The following is a 20406-nucleotide window of genomic DNA, read 5'->3' as shown; positions in this document are numbered from 1 at the left end:
CAGGGCCCAGGACAGATTCGGCATCCATGAAAAACTTGAGTGAGTAAACGGACAGTATGTGGTTCTTGGTCCTTGCCTTCTCCTGCATTGGACTCCTTACACTCTCAAGTGCAACTTTGAGGGTACCAATTACCACCAGCCTTTGGGCACTTTCTGTGTGGGGAACATTTTGCATATATTGTCTGGTTTATTGCTCATGCCAAGTCTGCCACCTACGTGCTCATATGCCCATTTTTCAGATGGGAAAGTAGAGACTCAGAGTGTAAGGGACTTGCCCAACATCTCATAGTGAGTGAAGCCAGGAGTCAAAGCTGCAGATCCACTCATCTACACTGCTGCTCATGCTTCTGGAGCTGAGAAGCCTGTCTTAGGTTCCTCCCTCTATGGATGCTCGGGAACAAGTCTGCCTGTTGATATTAGAGAATGATCAGTCTGCGCCCTGGGGTCTTGTCACTGTCTGGGCCCTGAGTCATCCATTCACACCTCTCTGTGAGTGACACAGACGTCTCCAGGTGTTTATTAACAGCAGGCCACGTCAGCATCTGTTCCCAGCTGCCTTGCCTGATGCTCACCCTGTGTGGGGCTCCGCTGACTCAGCCGAATGGAGCCCAGGTGATGCATTTGCACTTGAGCAATCAGTGCAGGGATGGCAGCCTCACTCAGCCTGGGGGAGAGGGGGTGTCTGGTTGACTCAGTTTTTTTGATGTTTTATTTAACGCTGAGAGAGAGAGAGACCGAGTATGAGCAGGGGAAGGCCAAAGAGAGAAGAAGACACAGGATCTGAGGCAAGCTCCAGATGCCGATGCTTGGACTCACGAGCCATGAGATCATGACCTGAGCCGAAATTGGATGCTCAACCGATTGAGCCACCCGGGCTCCCCTGGTTGACTCAGTTTTGAAACCAGCAGTATCAGGAAGAATTGGGATGCCTAAGCTGGAGAGTAGCTTGGAAACAACTTGGACAGTGTCCAGACCTGGCAGGCGCAGGAACAGAGGCATGGAGAGGCCAAAGGAGAGCCGTAGTAATGATCAGCTCAGCACCTGACCCACAGTGGGTGCCCAGATATTTCTTAATGAATGGATTATGAATCAGTTTGCACTGGGCTTCTGTGCATATCATGTCATTGTGTTCTTACAACGATCTTATGTGGTTGGAAGCTAGAAACATACTGTTTCCACTTTACAGATGAGAATACTGAGGCACAGATGAAACTTCATGTAGGAGAAAGAATGTGTGTTCCGGAGTTGGGCATACCTGGCTTCAAATCCTAACTCCAACCCTGACCTGAGTGTTTTCCCATTAAAAAAAAAAATCAAAAAGGATATAGCAATCCAGCCTGCCATGGTTTTTTTTGTGCATATAGTTTTAGTGAAGCATATCGATGCTAATTCATTGCATTTTGCATATGGCCATTGCATATTTTCTGTGGCTGCTTGTGCATTACAAAAGCGGCTTTGAGTAGTTAGATCAGAGACTGTAAGGCTTACGAAGCCAAAGGTATTTACTATGGATTCCTATAAAGAAAAGCTTGCTGACCCCTGTTCTGCCTGGGATGTTAGGTACTTAATGAAAGTTGGTCTTTTCTCCTCTCCAATGAGGGAGAAGTGGTTTCATCATGGTTCTTTTTCTGAGACTTTATAGGCCTTGTAAATACCATCGTGTAAGATGCAGAGTCTGGAGCTGGAAGGGCTGATGTGATGTTAGGAGCACTGGAGAAAGAGCCAAGGAGTAGAGGGTTCTAGTCCTGGCTCTGCCCTACTGTGTAAGCCTGAGGGCTTTCCTGTGAGCTGTGAATAGTGGGTTGAGTCATGACCCCCCCCCCAAATTCATGTCCACCTGGATCCTCAGAACATGACCTCATTTGGAAATAAGGTCTTTGGGGCGCCTGGGTGGCGCAGTCGGTTAAGCGTCCGACTTCAGCCAGGTCACGATCTCGCAGTCCGTGAGTTCGAGCCCCGCGTCGGGCTCTGGGCTGATGGCTCAGAGCCTGGAGCCTGTTTCCGATTCTGTGTCTCCCTCTCTCTCTGCCCCTCCCCCGTTCATGCTCTGTCTCTCTCTGTCCCAAAAATAAATAAATGTTGAAAAAAAAAAAAAGAAATAAGATCTTTGCCAATATAATTGAGATAAGGACATAATGGATTTGGGTAGGTGCTGAATCCAATGGAGGGTGTCACTGTAAGAAGAGGAAAAGACACTGATGCAGGAAGAGGGCCATGTGAGGGTGGAAGCAGAGGTTAGACTGATGTGGCTATAAGCCAAGAGATGCCAAGGGTTGCCAGGAGCCATGGGAAGCTCTGAAGAGACCAGGAAGGATTCTCCCCTAGGGTCTACAGAGGAAGCATAGCTCTGCTGACACCTTGAGTTTGAACCCCAACCTCCAGAAGTCGGAGAGAGTAAGTTACTGCTGTTTTCAGTCATCTGGTCTATGGTACTGGTTATGCACCTCTAGGAAATGAGTACACACGTTGCCCTGTCTTATTCCAAGACGGATAGAGGCTACTGTGGCAGGTACACAGGCCAGGAGGCAGTGCTGGGAAATATGCAGAGGTTGTATACGTTCTACCCTTCTGGTTCTTCCTCCTCAAAGACACAGAGATTGGACGCAGGTTTCTATGGGCTTTCCTGTTGTGAGAGCTCTGACTTATCCCGAGGGCCCCGAGCAAGTTGGCCCAGCACAACTATGGCATGGGAGGAAGCTCAGGACCTGACATCAGGCACACTTGGGTGCATACCCCGGCCTCTCCACCTCGTGGACAAGGGCTAGTGACGAGACCCCCCCAAGACCTAGTCTCTCCAGCTGCGTGGTAGGAGTAAAAATGTGTGTCATAGGACAACGGTGAAAGTCAAAGGAGAGGGCGCAGTGAAGGAACCTAGCGTGGCCCTCCATGCACAGCAGGTGTTCAGGAAGTTACAGATGATGAAGATGTTAGTGCTGATGGCAATTTCTGGCAAAGCTGTGACTCACCCAGATCTCTCTGTCACCCCAGCCCACCTCCACCTGCAGCGCTAGTCCCTTGATCCTTTGCGCTCGGCTACTGGGGCAGCTTTAAGCTCCCACAGACCCCGAATCCCGGACTCAGCAGCTGGGATGAGGGATTAAGTCTGGAGTTAAGAAAATGTCAGAGTCTGCCTCGAGCTACTTCTCTCACTTGTGCAGGATGATTCTTCATTTCTGTAGCCTGACACAATCACTGCTAGACTCAGTAACAGCCCCAGTGTCAGGTCTTTGTGTTTTAAATAATGTTCTCCTCATGTAACTGATGTTTATGCAGAATCAATCCTTTCAAAAGCTAACAGCCTCCTTATTTGTACAGCCTGAGCTGTCTCCAGGTTCCACTGCAAGGTGACATTTTTTGCTTGTTTTTCTCTTTTCTCCTTTGTTTTTCTTTGTCATTCTCTGACTGCTCTCTGGGTCCCTGTGTGTGTTCTCTTCCATTTACACAGGGTCTTTTTCTTCTTCCATTCTCTTTCTGAGCCTGTCTCCTTCCAGGTCCCAGTGCCCATCTCCTGCACCCCTCCCCGTCCCTTCCCCTCCCCACCCCCTGCTCCATACACAATGTCCCTGTTTTGTTTACCTTAATGTTTTCTCCTTTAAAATCTTGGTGTTTCTTATTCCAGTTTCTCCCTAATCTAGCTCTTCATTTCTGTCTCTGTTTTCACATACTTTCTCTGCCTTCATCTTCCTCTTTTTTAGTCTCTCTATATGACACTCCTCTGGGTGTCTCCGTCTCTCTGTCCGTCCTTCCTTCCTTCCTCCCTTCCTCCCTCCCTCCCTCCCTCCCTCTTTCCTGCCTCTCTTTCCTTCCTTCCACCCATCCATCCATCCATCCATCCATCCATCCATCCATCCATCCTGTCCATCCATCCAGTTCTTTCTTTCTAGCAATGTTCTACATGTGTATCTCTTTATGTGGTCTCACACTTTCTCAGCCTGTCTCTCCCTCTGTCTTTATCCCCTCTTTTTACTTCTCACTTCTTCTTCCTCTAAGGTTATTCATATTTTAATAGCCTTAATGTCTTCACAGGATCCTCAGCTCTTTCCATGATTCCCAAATGGCAAGTCTATCAAGAGCCTCAGTTCAGGAGCGGTTCATTCTCTTCCCCCATTCACCTGCCATCCTGACCTCATTCTGTGTAAAGTTGGGAAGTGAGGGATAGTCTGACAACTCTCCTGCCATCTTCTCTGTTGTCCCTATACTAAAGACTTGATCATGAAAGACTTGGGAGGGGATCCGAGACTTGGGGATGGACAGGGGAGTGTCCTGTTGGAGAGACCCTTGGTGAAACCAATGATAGGTGGAATCTGCATCCAAGCCTTCCAATGTTTTCTTTGTCTTATCTGAAAAACATTTGCTTATCACAGGTTTTTTTGCCAGGCCTTGTGCTGAGGGCCAGAGAGGCATGAGTTACTCTTGAGCCATTTGCTCAAAAAGCTTAAGGTCTCTCTGGGAAACCATAGAGCCAATGATTAAGATCAATGAGATAATAGATTTAAACAATGTACTCAGAGGGAAAAGAAATTAATTTTGGTTGGGGGAAATAGAGAGGGTTTCCCAAAGGAGGTCATAGCAAGCTCTATGGAGGGAAGGCCTCTGTCATGTGTCACTTATGCATCCGCAGTACCTAGAATAGTGCCTGCTATGTAGTAAGCACTCAGTAAGCACATGCAATACATGAATGGATGGATGGGTGGATGGATTTGAAGTGTTTTGAAGGATTCTTAGGATTTTGTCAAGGAGAAAAGTTAGAGATGAGCATCCTAGACCCAAGAGCATGATTAAAGATTCAGAGAGGTGAAGGTGCATACTATACTCAGATCCCTTCTTCAGGGCCGATCTGCCCATCCCCCGGACCGTGGCTCATGACCCACACAGCTGTGTTCCTCACTGGTCATTGCCCTCTGCCTTGCGCAAGGATACCAGATGACAGCCTTTGGCCAGTGACTGGCCAACAGGGTGTTGCAGAGGGCTGGTCCCTTGCCTCTAATCAGGAAATCCTTAAAGGACCACCCAGCTCCAGAGCTCCCCTAAGGACAAGGTGAGGCTTTAGATCTACGTACATTAACCACATGGCAGGTCAGACTCTCCCTTGTCCAGTCCCGTCTTGCTTACTTTTCTAAGAGTATGTCAGAGAGATCCTTGGTAAAGCTGCTGTATGCAACTGTTTCAGAGTCTGTTTTCAGAGAACCTAACCTAAGATTATGTGTTTAGGGAATGAGACCTGTGGCTCACCAATAGAGAATATGAGGACAGGGTAAATGGAGCTGGACAGGTAGGCAGAACCAAATGATGAAGGACCTTGAATGCCAAGGAAACTAATTTAGATTTTCTTCTGTAAGTAATGGAGAACTATTATTAATCAATGAGGTTTCTAATTTAGAGCTGGAATTTATCAAGTTCTCTGGCAGTCGGTACGGAAGATGGCACAAAAAGGGATCATAACGGAGACAGAAAATAAGCTAGGACACCAAAACCTAGAACTCCAGGCCTATGGAGGAAAACAGTGGTAGAAGGATGAAGGATGGTCCACGGGCATCTCCCTTCCTTCACATTTCTGGATTCCTTGAGCCTTACCTCATGGGATAATGCATACTTCTTCACACTGTCCATGGTGTCCCTTTAGTATCTCATGCACCTGTGGGCATCACAGATGCTCCAGTGCTAGGATATCCTTATTTGGGGCTCTTTTGCCAGAAAATAGCATCCAGAAACTTCTGTCTGTGTATATCCTCTAATAAAATTTTGGCAGATCCACAAATTATGACACCTAGTCCAGTGTTTTCCCTTGGAAACCTCATTTGGGAGGAATGATGCATTTTCCTAGAATCCCGTGACCTTTCCAACAGCTGTCCTATGGTGTCACTTTTATGCGATAGCATGAAGAGCACAGTTCTGGGGTTCTAGAGTCAAACAGTCCTGTGTTTGTGCCTTGGCCCTGGTATTTATTGGCTGGTAATTTGGGGTAAGTCCGATACCTTGTATAATTTCAATTTATATCAAAAGTAGGAATATTAGGAAGACACCCGTTTTGCAGAGTTGCTATGGGGAGGTCTGGAATCTGTAGAAACATATGTAATGTAAGTTAAGAGTTGTATAGTGGGAGGAGCTTGATCTTTGGACTCAGCTGGAACTTGGCACAAACTTCAATTCTGCCACGTTACAAGCTGGGCGGACTTCAGCAGGACATTCAACTTTCTGAGCCCTAGTCCGCTTATTCGTAAGATGGAAATCTCATGCCTGCCTTCCCAAATTATGAGGATTGATGGAATAAAGAATGCAGCGTCCCAAATATATTCCCCTTGATCACAAGTAGACAAACATTGTGTCATATGATGGCATACCTGTTAATTTTTTTTTCTTATTAGTTTTTTCTCAAATATGGATTGGTTTCATTTTCTTGGTTACAAATATCGTGAATGACGATCTTAAATGTGATGAATGCATATTTAATTTTTTTTAATCTAATGATACACGTGTCTCTGGGGTTTAACCATCCCCTTTGTCTCCAAGGGAGGAAGCGATGCTGTCCACATACTTCGAAACTATCAACGACCTGCTGTCCTCCTTTGGGCCGGTTCGTGACTGCTCTCGGAACAATGGGGGCTGTACTCGAAACTTCAAGTGCGTGTCTGACCGCCAGGTGGACTCCTCAGGATGTGTGGTAAGTGCCCTTGGCCCATGAACATGGTTCTGGCCCAGGTGCTAAGACTGCTCTCTGGAGGCCCCTCCCTGTGAGGGGGGGGTGGCTTGTGAAGGAGAATCACACTACTCATAGCTCCTACCTCTATGTCCTCTTTGGCACATCAGGCTTCCTTGGTTTCCTCATCTGTAAAATGGGTAATTAAACCTACCTTGTGGAAGTGTTGGAAGAATGAAACAGCAGCACTTTAGGGCCCAATATGCAATACATCCTTAAGAGCTCCTGGCCTCAGGTAGGTTACTGTCCATTTGGGAGTGAGATAGGGCATGTCTTATCTCTGTGAACGCAATGGGTCCATGTGAATGAGATGTCTAGAAGAAAACGTGTCAGCTGAGATTTTGAAGTTGGTAGAAAGTGGGGAAGTTAGTGGTGAACTGGCTTCAAAAGATGAGTCACCTGCCATTAGGAAAAGAGTGGGCAGGGTGCCTGGGTGGCTCAGTTGGTTAAGCATCTGAATCTGGTTTCAGTTCAGGTTATGATCTCATGGTTCATGGGTTCAAACCCCACGTGCAGCCCTGGGCTGACAGTGAGAAGCCTGCTTGGGATTCTCTCTCTCTCTCTCTCTCTCTCTCTCTCTCTGCCCCTCCCAAGCTCTCTCTTTCTTTCTCTCAAAATAAATAAATAAATTTAACAAAGAAAAGAGTGGGGATGGCCAAAGCAAGGGCATGGAGAAGGATGGCAGACTTGGTTGCATAGAACTCTAGTATCTGGCATGGGAGAAGGACACAGAAAAAGGTATGTGAGGATCTTTGTTGCCTACAGAAGAGGCTCCCAGATTGGCTGGTTTGTTTCATAGGAATGACCTAGGGGGGCTTGTTTAAAATGCAGGTTCCAGGAGCACCTGGTGGCTCAGTCAGTTAAACCTCCGACTCTTGGTTTCGGCTCAGGTCATGATCACACAGTTTGTGAGATTGAGCCCCACATCGAGCATGGGATTCTCTCTCCCCTCTCTCTCTACCCCACCTCCCCACTCAAAATAAATGTTTTAAAAATTAATTTAAAAAATCCTTAAAATGCAGGTTTCAGGGTCCCACACCAGTAATTTTGATTCGATAGAGGGGTTAGGGCCCAGGAGTGTAAAATTGTAACAATTTAATGAGTGTTGTATGTATGGGGAGGCAGTGGTGTCACAGAAGCCCATTTGAGAAACGTCACCCTACAAGCTGAGCTTCTTCACCTGGCATTCGGTGCTTTCTTGATTTGGCCCTTTCCAACCTCTCCAGCCTTTGGCTTCATTTTACACTAAGGCCACTGGAATGAATTCGATGTAGTTGTCTGAACATACTTGCCTATTTAATGACTCCGAGCCTTTGCTCCCGCCATCCTTTTGCCTAAGGTCCTTCCCCCAACCACCCAGCCAGGGTAGCAAACAAGTAGATCTCTTTCCAGATTTGTCTTCTTTTCCTTCCCCATCTTGGCAAAGTGACCACTCTGTTCTAAGGATCATCACTGTTGTCATGCACCTGTTACATCTGCTATATCCTCTGTAATCATTTATAGCACAAACTGCCTTTTTTCAAGGTTATCCTGCCCAGTGAACTGAGAGAGAACCCAGGAATCTGTCGATTCAACTTAACACCCCAACTGTCTGTGTAAATAAGGATGAAAAAAAGAAGGGATGGAGGGAGGAACGGGGCCAGGGATGTGAATTCCTGCTTTGGACTAGAGACCACAGGAAATAGAATACACATTCCACTCTTAATGTTCCTGCACCACAGCTAGGGAAATAGACAGTGACTTGGAGCCCAATACAAAGAAGAAGCTTCTAGAGATTGAGACAATGGAATTAAACTACATTTTAGACTCAAAGATCAGCAGATCTTCAGAAGTGGATGGGCAATTAGAGATTTTTTTATTACAATTCTTGGGATTATAAGTGATAGAAACTCAGAACTAGTTTAGGCAAAAAGAGTAAATGTATTGGATCTAACAGAAGTCTAGGCACAGTAGGAATAAGGGGTTTAAACAATGTCATGGGATCTGTCTTCTCTTCACTCTACTTTCCTCTGAACCATGTCATTCACTGGACAGCGTCCCCATTCAGTAAGTCCTGTAGGACAATAACATCTCTTTCCTAGTTCCTCCAGCTCTAGTCACAGGATCTCATCTCATTGGGCCACCTTCATCCTCATGCCCATCACTGTACCAATTGCTGTGGTCAAGGGGAAACACTGGGCTCATCCCAGACCCAGTCATACCCGAGACTTTGGCCAAGTGCCAGCTGTATCTACAGTACATGGTAGTGAGTTGGGGGAAGGGCACAGACTCTCAAGGAAAAGTAGGGTACAGGCAACAGAAAGGGGGGGGTGGTGACAGCGGCTGTCTACTTCAGAGTATTGCAAACCAACCCTCCATTTTGCGTATTAGAAAACTGAGGCCCTCTGAGAGAGAGGAGGAATTGCCCTAGTCTTAAAGCCAGTCAGTGGGCATGCAAATCAAAAGGATGTCCCAGATTGTCTGTGTTGTCTCCACAACAGAAAGCTGATATTTCTGAAAGGCATCAGTTGCCTGCCTCTATTTCCCTCTTTCATCAGTTCCGTTTCCCGAACTAATTAAACTCCCTCTCCTTGAAGATAGATGTCCCAGAAGAACGAAACGTCAGAATGCAGAGGGATGCACACATATGTGTGTGTCTAGGTACGAGTTGTCTCTTTTTCCTCTCTCATCAGCGTGAACTGGAAAAATAAAAAGAGAGAGAGAAAGAACATTCGTTCCCTGGAGGTTAAGAGAAAATTCAACAGTTTGATGAGGTTGTCAAAGACCTTCCTCTCTAGATTAAGGATCTAATGTTAAAGCTGCAACTCCAGGGCTCAATGGAGGTAAGGCACGCTCTTCTCTGTGCCTTCAGAATACATGGGGAGACACCCACTTCTACACTGAACTTGAAAATCTCCCTCATTTCTTTTTGGCATTTCTGCATAGAGAAACTGTTTCTTACAGCTCCTCTTCTAAGAAACTCAATTTGGTAAAAAAAAAAAAAAAAAAAAAAAAAAAAAAAAAAAAAAAAAAAAAAAAGTAATAATACCTTATATTTTTAGAGCACTTTAGAGTTCCCCAGACATGTCTGCCTCCAATAACTCATCTTCACAACAAACCTGAGCAGCGGGTTCCCCGCCCATGCGGGAAGCAGAGTGACTTCCCAAGGTATCACCACAAGGTGGCCAGGTAGAGGCCCAAGAATGTGTTTTAAGTATTATTCTTCATGCCACAACCATTTTGGCTTGCTTTCCTGTGATTCTGAGTGGGGATAGTAGCAGAGAAGCTTGGAAGGAAGACTGGGCTAAGCAAATTGGGCTTAAACCCTGGCTTGGTCATCCGTGAACTTTAGCATCTACGTTCACCTCATTAGCCTCAGTTCCTTCATCTTTCAGAAGGAAGCAGTAGCTCTTGAACTTGTAGGTTGTCTGACAAAGAGTATAACCGGAGATGATTAGGGATTCACAAAATGTCATTTATGTGCAAGATGATGAGACCAGGATCGCTGATGTTTTTATGCAGTGGATATGATATTTGGGGCCACGAAAGCTCAGGAGCACAGCCTATTTAATTTTCTATAATGTTTCTGTAACCGAATTTCATTTCTGTTCTGCTCCATCCATTGGTGGTGGAAACTTAATTCTAGTTTAATTCAGGTGCTCTGCCTCCCGCCTCTTCCTGAGTGTATAAGTTCAAAGGGGGCTGATGTCCATCCATGCATGGGGCTGAGGGGTGGTTCTATACTCGACAACTACCTGACAGTAATAGCGCCTGCTGTCTTGTCTGGCCCTTGTCCATCACTGGTATTGTGCCAGCACCGCCCTGTTCCCATGTGATTTATAGGCATGTGGCTTGTCCTGGCATCTTCTGCCTTGCTGTCTCCATCCCCACCACAAGGTCCTTTGTGCATCAGATAGCTTTACCACCCTGCTGAGGGCATGAGGACAGCAACTCCTCTTGACCACACTGGGGGCATGAGTGTCAAGAGGAACCAGCTGAAGACCTCTTGATTTAGGCCGACCATGAAGGCACTTGTCGTTGGCTGCTGTCATGCCAAGGAAGAGCACTTGACTGTGCTGCCATCCCCCCAGGTGCTATCTGGCAAGTGAGGCAGGAACACTCTTTGCTTTCCAGTCCCTCAAATTCACCTGATCTTCTATAGCTCGTCATCCTCTTCAGCACCTCGCAGGCAAGCCTGGTGCATATGAAGTGCAGGATCTCTTTGAAGGACATTCTCTACCATTTTCAAGACCATCTTGTTTCATTTCCAACATTCCTGTCTTCCCATGCTCAAGTGATCCTTACTTCTTTGGGGTGGGGGGCAGGTGGAGGGTGGAGAAGCCAGTGCTCTAACATATCACAGATTTCCCATTACTGTCATTATTATCATCTTATTTTACCTTCTATCTAGACCTCAACTTCTGAACCCCCAAATGAAAAAAAAAGTGGACACATTTGGCTTCGTTTTCTGGTTCTTCTATGGTAATTCCCCGGGGATACTGTGGTCCTCAAGTATACAGTTGTCCAGATTGGGAAGGGTCACTTGGTATATGGTGGGCAGCATTATAGCCCCCACAAGGAAATTTACATCCTAATGTCTGGAGCCTGTGAATATTTTACCTTTCATAACTAAAGTGGAGATTAAATTCACATACGGAATTAAGGTTGCTAATAAGCTGACTTTTAAAGAAGGAGATTGTCCTGAATTATCAGTGCGAGCCCAGTGTAATCACAGTGTCCTTCAATGTGGAAGGCGGGAGCCAGCACAGAAGTTCAGAGCGATGTAACATTGCCACCTTTGAAGATGGAGGAAAGGAGTTACAACCCCAGGAGAAGTCTCTAACAACTGGGAAAGGCAAGGAAATGGATTCACCCCTACAGCCCCCAGAAAGTCGTGCCACCCTGCCAATACCGTGATTTGAGCCAACTGAGAACTTTGTTGGCCTTCCAGCCTGTGGAACTGCAAGATAGTACATTTGTGTTGTTTTAAACCAGCAGGTTGGTGGTAATTTGTTGCAGCGGCGAGAAGAAACTAATGCAGGGTGAATAAAAATATTGTCGGTGAGAATATGGAGGGTGATCCAGGAGATGCCATGTAAAGAATCATCTTGTCATTTCGATTTTCAATTATTTCCGGGGAGACCCTCGCAGCTTGATCAGAGATGGAGGAAGTAACAGTGAATGAAGCATCAGAGAAGGGAGGGAGGCTTGCGTTCCCCTTCGGTGTGCTGAAGGGTAAAACGTTGTTATCCATTAGAAATCGTATAAATCTGACACACGTAATGATGTCGGCAAGGCCCAGTTTGAAAAGTAAGCTGTGGTTCCATTTATTCTGTGTGGCAGTACAAACATGGTGAAATTTTAATCACGATAGAGGACAAAACCAAAGAAAACCATGGGTACTTTATCATAATATTGTGTGGAGGACACTCTGGCCATCCCTGTATGGCTGCTGCCCCTGAAGCATTTTGCTCAGGCTCCTCCTTGGTGTTGCCCAGGTTCTCCCAGCGGGGGAAGCATCCTCTTGACGGCTTCAACCTCAGACAAATCTGGGGATCGAAATCTGTTCTCTCAGCCCCTTTTGAAATGGCAATTCACAGCTTACCTCCATTTTCCCAATGTTTTTCTCACGTTTTGTCTGTCAGGAATATGGGAAGGGTTCAGCTGGGTTATTTGTCTCTGATGTGTGACAGGGGGGCCATCTAGAGTTGGAGGATTTCTTCCATGAGGGTCCCTTCACTTACTTAGAAGGTGCCGGAATAGCAGACAGTCAAGCCTGGCCATGCTGGACCTCATCTGTGCCCTGGGGCTGTCAACTAGAGTGCCTGCCCATCGCCTTTCCATCGGGCAGGGCTCGTCAGGCCACAGAGGCTCGGTCTGCAGAGGGAGCATCCCAGGGTCAGGTGTTCCAAGAGCAGAGACAGAAGCTTCAAGGCTTCTTAGCACCCAGCCTCAGAAGTCCCAGAACATCATTTCTACCCCATTCTGTTTGTCAGGCAGGTCATTAAGGTCAATGTAGATTCATAGAGAGGGAATTGGACTTCACCTGTCGATGGGGAGAGCAGCAGAGAATGGGTGGCTCTCTTTAATCTACCTTCTTCCTGTAGCATGGACGCATGGACCAGGCTCCGAGAGTAGGAAGGCACCCTAGAGATCTAACGAGGCTAGTACCCATTATATAGAAAGAAAAGCAAAAGCCTAGAAAGATGCAGAAATAGCTCAAGTTCATGTAGGAAAACAGTGACAGAATCGAGATGTGATCCCAAGACTCCTTCCTCCCAGGTGAACCTGCCTAGGCAGTGGCCTTATGATCACCTTTGCCACTGCAACAGTCCAAAGATTTATTCAGCAATAGTCCTGCATCCAGCACACTGAATGGAGCAGGGGAGACAAGAAAAAGAGCCCCACCTTGTTTTCTAAGGTAGCTCAGAAGGCGAGATGGGCTTCAACAGGACTGCAGTGTGGTCTTGAACAAATCACTTCATCTCTGCATGAGAGTATCTCACAAGGTGGATGTGAGTGCAGAGAGAAGGGGGCTGGGGTAGGAGAGAGGGACGCTCACTAATACTGCGTGCCAACTCACGTATGTCCATGGCAGTTAATGCTTGTAACTCTCCCTCTAGATGGACACTGTTAGGTCCATTTTAAGAAAGACAAAGCCTAGGGGAGCCTGGGTGGCTCAGTTGATTAAGTGTCTGACTTCGACTCAGGTCATGATCTCACCATCCATGAGTTCGAGTCCCCTGTTGGGCTCTGTGCTGACAGCTCAGAGCCTGGAGCCTGCTTCAGATTCTGTCTGTCTGTCTGTCTGTCTGTCTGTCTCTCTCTGTGCCCCACCACTCATACTCTGTGTCTCTTTCTCTCAAAAATAAATAAACATTAATTTTTTTAAATAAGAAAAAGACTAGGAATGTAAGAGCAATAGTCCACACAGTGACCTGTGTGCAGACATGATTTTGAGTGCTCAGCTTATGATCTAGGTTGTATAATTATCTCTACTTGACCCATGAGAAAAATGGAACTGCCTGGTAGAAAATGAGGGTATGTGTAGAAGCATCAAAAGAGAAGGATGGAGAGGAGAGGAGGGTGGGCACCGGACAGTCCAGGGCCTTCGTGGAAAGTTAGGACTGAGGAAGGAATGGGGATTTGCATGCTGGCTCCATCCTGCAGAGTGTTGGTATCTTTTAGGAGGTGTGTCTAGCATCAGTCCCCAGCCCTCCCTTTGAATTCCATATGGATCCCACTCCGCCCCACCCCCTAGAAACCACCCACCCATAATCTTCTCTCTTGTGTGTGTGTGTGTTTCCATTTTGACCTAAAAAGCCATCTGGCCTCCCAGCTATTAGGAAGGGCCACAGCACCCCTGATTGCCATGAGATGCTGAGAGAGCCTGCTTCTCTCCATCCCTCATCCTTTCCGAAGGGCAGGGAAGGCACCTCAGAGAATCAGCTGGGTGAGAAATCACTTTGGAACACAGCCCAGGCACTGCTGACCGGGGGAAGCCCAAGCCTGTGGGCCTGGCATTCTGCCCGCCTGGACGGGCGATGCGGGGCTGAGCCACGGTAGGGCCTGGCCCCTGAGACGTAGTTTCTCCTCCCCAGAAGTGGACTCTTGAGGTTTAGTCCATCCCAGCAGACCGGTGACAGGGGGTATGTTGGATTCATACTACAACCCAGCTGGCTTTTGCCATAGTCCAATAGGAGGAATGATGCTTTGCCACCTTTTTCTTCTTAGAAATCTTACAAATATGCAGAGTCAGAGAGTAACACATCTTTGTAAAAACTCAGAGACTCTTGGGCAGGGAAATAGTTGTTTTCAAGGGTGGAGTATCTCCTATATCTTGTCCTCATCACAGCACCCTCTGATCAACCAGGTCCATACATGGAGAATTCTCTATATGCCCCTTCATCAGTAATACTAGTACTGATCGTATTATTGAAAGCATGACTTGGTTGATGCTATTGACAAACGAATTAGTGCTATCAATAATTACTGATAGAGATACATAGAGTTTGAGTGCTGATTACGTGCCAGGCCCTGGGACGAATGCTTGAAATAGGTCATCACATTGGATCCTTGCATCAACCTTAGGAGGTGAGCACTATTGTTACTCCTACTTTGTCCGTGAGGAAATGGGCACGAGAAACTTGCCCAAGTCTAAGCAGCCAGAAAAAGGCAGAGCAGAAATTCAAACCCAGGTATATCTAACTCCAAATCCCATTCTCTTAACTCCTCAGATGGCAACTTCCACAGGCTAAGGATCATTCCCCAGGGATAAAGCAGATGTCCCCCAATGTCAGGGAGTGAAAGGAAGGGGACACTTCCTTCTCCCCCTTCTCTTTCAGTGTCTAAAATGTCTTCTTCTTCCTCTGCATCCAGGAGATCTGCAGGAAGATAAAAGAGAATAAGTATCGGAGAAAGGGGTAGGAGAGTAGAAAAGAACGAGATTAGAACTTGCCTATCGACTCTGAGCCTGTCCGTAAGGATCAAACTTTGGGGAGTGAAAAGGAAGGGAGCTGCCCCTCATTTGGGAGCTGTGCCTGTCCATCCTTTCTTTGTGAACTCCCAGCATAGTCCAACCCCCTTCTGGGGTGGGTGTGGCGGCGGTGGGTGGGAGTCCGATATAGGGTTTTCAGGATTATAATGTGTGGCTTTCTCATAAAGCCTCAGTACCCTTTTATGATATTAAATATTTTATTCTTCCCATGACATTTGAAGCCTTCTCTAGTTTTTTCCCCTCATTTTATTTCTTTGGGACCCAGATTTGCTGGGTCTGATGGTATTTCTGGTAAGCTGGTTTTATTGTGTGGAAGTCATTAGCTGTTAAAGTCAGGGAGCAGCCCTCGCCCTTCCAAAGCGATGGGTTTTACCCTTTGATTCCTGGAAGAATGGCGTGGGGGAAAGGAGCCCCAGAGGTGGGGGCAGGGAACGGGCGCTGCCTGGTTCTGCCACCTATTGGCTGCCGGAGTGGAACAAATCCCTTCGGGGAAGGCGGCCACCTTCCGTGTGGACTGCGTGTGGGAAGGGAGAGGGAGCTTCAGACCGACCTGGGGAGGGGCCACCGATTGCTGAGTTTCCTTTCAATTCCTGAAATCTATGACCTCATGATACATGTTCTCAGAGGGCAGATTTCTAACATCGGAAGGGCCCAAGGCGGGGGGGGGGGGGGGGGGGGGGGGGGGAAGGGCAACACTAGGTGGAGGGTGAGGCTTAACTCCTGGTTTGGTGGGAAAGCAAACATACAGGAGGAAAAAATTCTCCATCCCTTTGCTTCCCTTTTGTAAGCATCTCAGGAGAGACGTTGGCATTTTAATTGTATGTTTCATGCACCTGCTTCACAAAGCTTTTCGCCTTTGGAAAGGTGCCCTTATGAGAGAATATATTTACTCCCACCATCACCCCTACCTTCAAGGGGTCAGCATAGCGCTTAAGAGCAGTTTCTGGCATCAGAGAAACCTGGGCCCCAAATCTGCTCTGTCACTCACTAGCTGGGTGACCTTGGGACAAAGTTTTTAAGGTCTCTGAGTCTCAGGTTCCTGTTGAGTAAAATGGGGCTAATAATATCCAGCAAAGCTGCCATCGGCACTAACTGAGATAATGCACACACAATGGGCCAGCACCCGGCCCTAAGTAGACACAAAGTATGGTTGCTGCTGCTATTATCTGATATTTCTTGCGCAGATGATAGGGATGATGAGAGCTGAAATTGTCTGGGGGATTGCTATGTCCCAAAGCGTCTGACATGGGTGTCACCATTGCCCCTTTCTTACAGATGGGAGAACTTATGTACCTCACTCAGGGTCACACAGCTTCTAAGTTCTAGAGCAGGGAGTTTAAGTCAAGCAGTCCAATGGTAGAACCCTCGTCCTCAGTCAGGGCAAAGTCTTCATAAACATCATTTGTCCTTTTGCCTAATACTCCACAGAGGGGACCACTCAATCCCTTACTTTACCTGATTGGTGGGCATTTTGAATGTTTTCAATTTTAATCTGTATTTTTTAATTTTTAATTTTTTAAATTTATTTTTGAGAGAGAGAGAGCAAGAGAGTGCAAGCAGGGGAGAGGGACAGAGAGAGAGGGAGACAGAATCTGAAGCAGGCTCCAGGCTTTGAGCTGTCAGCACAGAGCCCGACGCAGGGCTCGAACCCACAGACCGCGAGATCATGACCTGAGCCAAAGTTGGATGATTAACCGACTGAGCCACCCAGGCGTCCCTTCAGTTTTAATCTATTGTCAACAGTGTTGCCCTGATCATCTTTGGGCCGAAGGATTCTTTGTGTTCTGAGTTATTTCTTTAGAATAAATTCTCAATAGTCTGTAAGACCAGTTTTCAAATTCCATGATTTGGGTGAAGGTGTGGGATGGATTAAAAATAAAAAGGAGCAACACCACCTCTGACTTTCTGGACTCCACCTGTTTCAGGGGGGCTGGTTTTCTTTCATGATGCAGTCCAAGGGCAGGTTAGGGTGTTGGACCCAAAGTATCCCCTTGACGAGGGGAGTGATCAAGCAAAAATGGTACGTTAGAGAGTAGAGCCCGGTGATGTGTGCAAGATGCATGTGGGAGGGGGCGCAAATGCAGAGGACCGGGCAGGTAGGAGGATGTTGTCGCGGGGCTGTTGTCTCCTTGAAGACTGGAGCGGGTCAGAGACCGTGACCACAGAGTTCCCAGTGGTCATGCTGAGCACCTGTGACAGACTCCATGGCCATTGGAACGCTGATAGTTAGACACCTTTTTCTTTGCTCTGAAATGAAAACCCAGAATCATTGTGTTCGTCTTAACTATGGTAATAGACTCGTGGCATCTATAAGGTGTCTTCCCCATCCGATCTGCAGTCTTCTTTTTTTCTTACTTGTTGTTTAAGTAGCTCGTGCTCATTGTAAAAGAAAATAAATCAAACTTTATTATTTTTATGTATTTTTAAATGTTTATTTTTGAGAGAGAGAGTGAGTGTGCACGTGTGTGTGTGAGCAAGGGACGGCACAAAGAGGGAGAGAGAGTATCTCAAACGCTGAACCCAGGGTGGGGCTGGAACTCCTGAACCATGAGATCATGACCTGAGCTGAAATCAAGAGTCGGATGCTTAACCGACTGAGTCACCCAGGAGCCCCTAAAATAAGACCAATTTAAACCCCTACTGAAATGTAGAAAGAAAAAAACACAAACCAGTGTCCTTATTTTCTTTCACTTGGGTCTCTATATATCTTCCTATAAATTTTCCCCAATGCATATGCAAATCTAAATAAGAATTTATATATGTAAGTTTAAAAATAGAAGCATGAAAAGCATACAGTAGTTGTGTTTCTTTGAGGTAACTTTCTGTGTCAGAACCACATGTCTTTATACAAACTTTTCCTTTTTTTTTTTTTTTTTTTTTAAGACAACTGGCTTCTTAACTTGATTTTAACCAAAGACAAAGATGAACAAATTGAGGCCAAAAAGCATAGGAACTACGCTTGGCTTGAACTCAAGTGTCCTAAACTCCAGGCTAGGATTCTCTCTCCCACACAGTGTAGTGTCCTTTTCTTTTTATCACACATCTTGGGGCAAATGGATCAGAAATTATATCATCATCATCATTATTACAAATTTGAAAATTTAGCCTTTTCCCTGCATTCTCCAGCTTCTCCCTGAGTCCTGCCTTGTACATCTTCTCTGCTAGCCCAGATATTCTTGGAGACTAGAGAAGTTATCCCAGGGACAGCAGAGAAGCACAAGACCACCAGCCTCGACCTTGAAACCTTTTAGCCTTGGGGTAGCAAAGAGTGAGGTTTCATAAACCCCTCACTCACTAGCCTTTCTTCTCGCTGAGAAGATAGCACCTGAGTAGCACCATAGACATTCCTAGGGCAGTGGGCTGGCTCATCAGAATTCTTCCAGTGCAAAGAGCAGACTTGGCTATGATACAGAGTTGGGTTTATGTGCCGTCTAATCACCAGGAAGCTGTGTGACTGTGGGCAAATTGTTGAATGCCTCTGAGCCTCTGTTGCATTGTCCATAAACTGAGAATGATCCCTGCACCTTATGATGTTGGCCCAGCCCAGTGTGAGTAGCCAGGCATGAGAAGGACCCTGTTCTGTAACCTCCCTTTCCAGGATCAGTTCCTATTGGGTAGGGAGGAGTTTGGTGAGCTAGGAAACAAGGCCCCATGTATGCTTGCTCTTTGACATGACTCAGAAGTTCTCCAGTTCTCAGTGCGCAGTGACTCTGTCCTACAATCCAACTAAACTTGGACACTGTGCACCTGGAGATAGCATCAGATCCCATAAGTTACAGAGTCACATCTATAAGACTGCCCCCCAATTCCAGAGACCAGTCACAGGTCCAGCTTGTAAGCCTGTCCTTCTGATTGACCAGGTATAGATGGTAGGTTCTCATGACCCCCTCTTTGGATTTGATTAATTTGCTTGAGTGACTCACAAAACTAGAGAAACACTGACTTCTGTTTACCAGTTTATTGTAAAGGATATTATAAAGGATACAGATGAACAACCAGGTGAAGAGGTACATAGGGCAAGGTGCAGGGAAAGAAGCATGGAACTTGCATGCCCTTCTTCACCTCCATGTGTGTACTATCTCAGAAGCTCTCCAAACGCCATCCTTTTGGGTTTTTACGGAGGCCTCATTACATAGGCATAATTGCTTAAATTGTCGGCTACTGGCAACTGATGTAACTTCCAGCCCCTTCTTCCTCTTACGGGATCCTGAAGGTCCCAGCCTTCTAATCACCTGGTTGGTTCCCCCTGGCAACCAGCAGACCCCAACATTAGGTTCTTTCCAAAAATCACCTCATTAACATAAGTTCAGATGTGATTGAAAGGAGCTTGTTATAAACACTAAGAAACCTTGTTTGCTCTCATCACTTAAGGAAATTCCAAGGGTTTTGAGAACTCTGTCTAGAAATGAGGATGAAGATAAAAATATACATATTTCTTATTATAAATCACATTATCATGCACGGGATCTTTTTCTGGCTTTCATTGATCTTCAAGAATTTTTCTTGCCATCATTGTAAGGAAAAGTGATCTTAGAAGCCCACTGTCATGGGGATGGTACAGACCTAGGTAATAAAATGACCCTATTCCTCAACATGGTTCTACTTGTGTGTTCTTAGCTGAGCCTCTCATGCTTTTTACAGATTCTGAGATTTGAGCTTAATTTTGTCTGGGGCTCCTTCTTTCCCCCCAACAGTCCACAAGTTGAAGCTGTGCTTGGGTCTGGAGAGGGAAGACTGAAGATCAGCCTGTATGATAGTCAATGGCACCTGTGCTCCTCCCCCCACTCCCCCAGGAGAGCTGTTCTTGCACACACAGTAAACCTTAGGAAGAAGACGGAGGCCTCCATATGGTGGGATTCTAGGCAGCAGCACTGTAACCAACCTCCACGATTTTGTTGTCGCCTTGTTTAGATAATGAGGCATTTCAGCTATAAACTTGCTTTCCCTTTTTCAATTATAAAGGCATTATATATACATGTAAGGATATTTAGAATACAGAGAAAGAAGAAGGAGGAAAAGTATCACCCACAGTCATGTCATCTCCAATAATCACCACTAACAATTTGGTATTTTTGTATTTTCTTTCTATTAGTGTGTGTGTGTGTGTGTGTGTGTGTGTGTGTGTATACACACACACACATATGTATGTGTATATATATATATATATATATATACACACACACCCACACACATATATACATACATATGTACATACATATATATATATATAGAG

The 20406-nt window shown here is 46.1% G+C and overlaps 1 protein-coding gene across 1 annotated transcript in view; it reads left to right on the top strand.

The window, feature by feature from the left end:
* ASTN2 (astrotactin 2) overlaps positions 1–20406 on the top strand; it is a 754139-nt gene that overhangs the window by 386977 nt on the left and 346756 nt on the right. The window contains exon 10 of the mRNA XM_032595525.1: positions 6511–6661. Within this exon, the coding sequence (XP_032451416.1) occupies positions 6511–6661 (151 nt within the window). The remainder of the gene's footprint in view (positions 1–6510; positions 6662–20406) is intronic.

This window comes from Lynx canadensis, chromosome D4, assembly GCF_007474595.2.
Source record: "Lynx canadensis isolate LIC74 chromosome D4, mLynCan4.pri.v2, whole genome shotgun sequence".
NCBI classification, from domain to species: Eukaryota; Metazoa; Chordata; class Mammalia; order Carnivora; family Felidae; genus Lynx; species Lynx canadensis.
The sequence above is the reverse complement of the archived record's forward strand: the minus strand, read 5'-3'. Positions and strand labels throughout refer to the sequence as shown.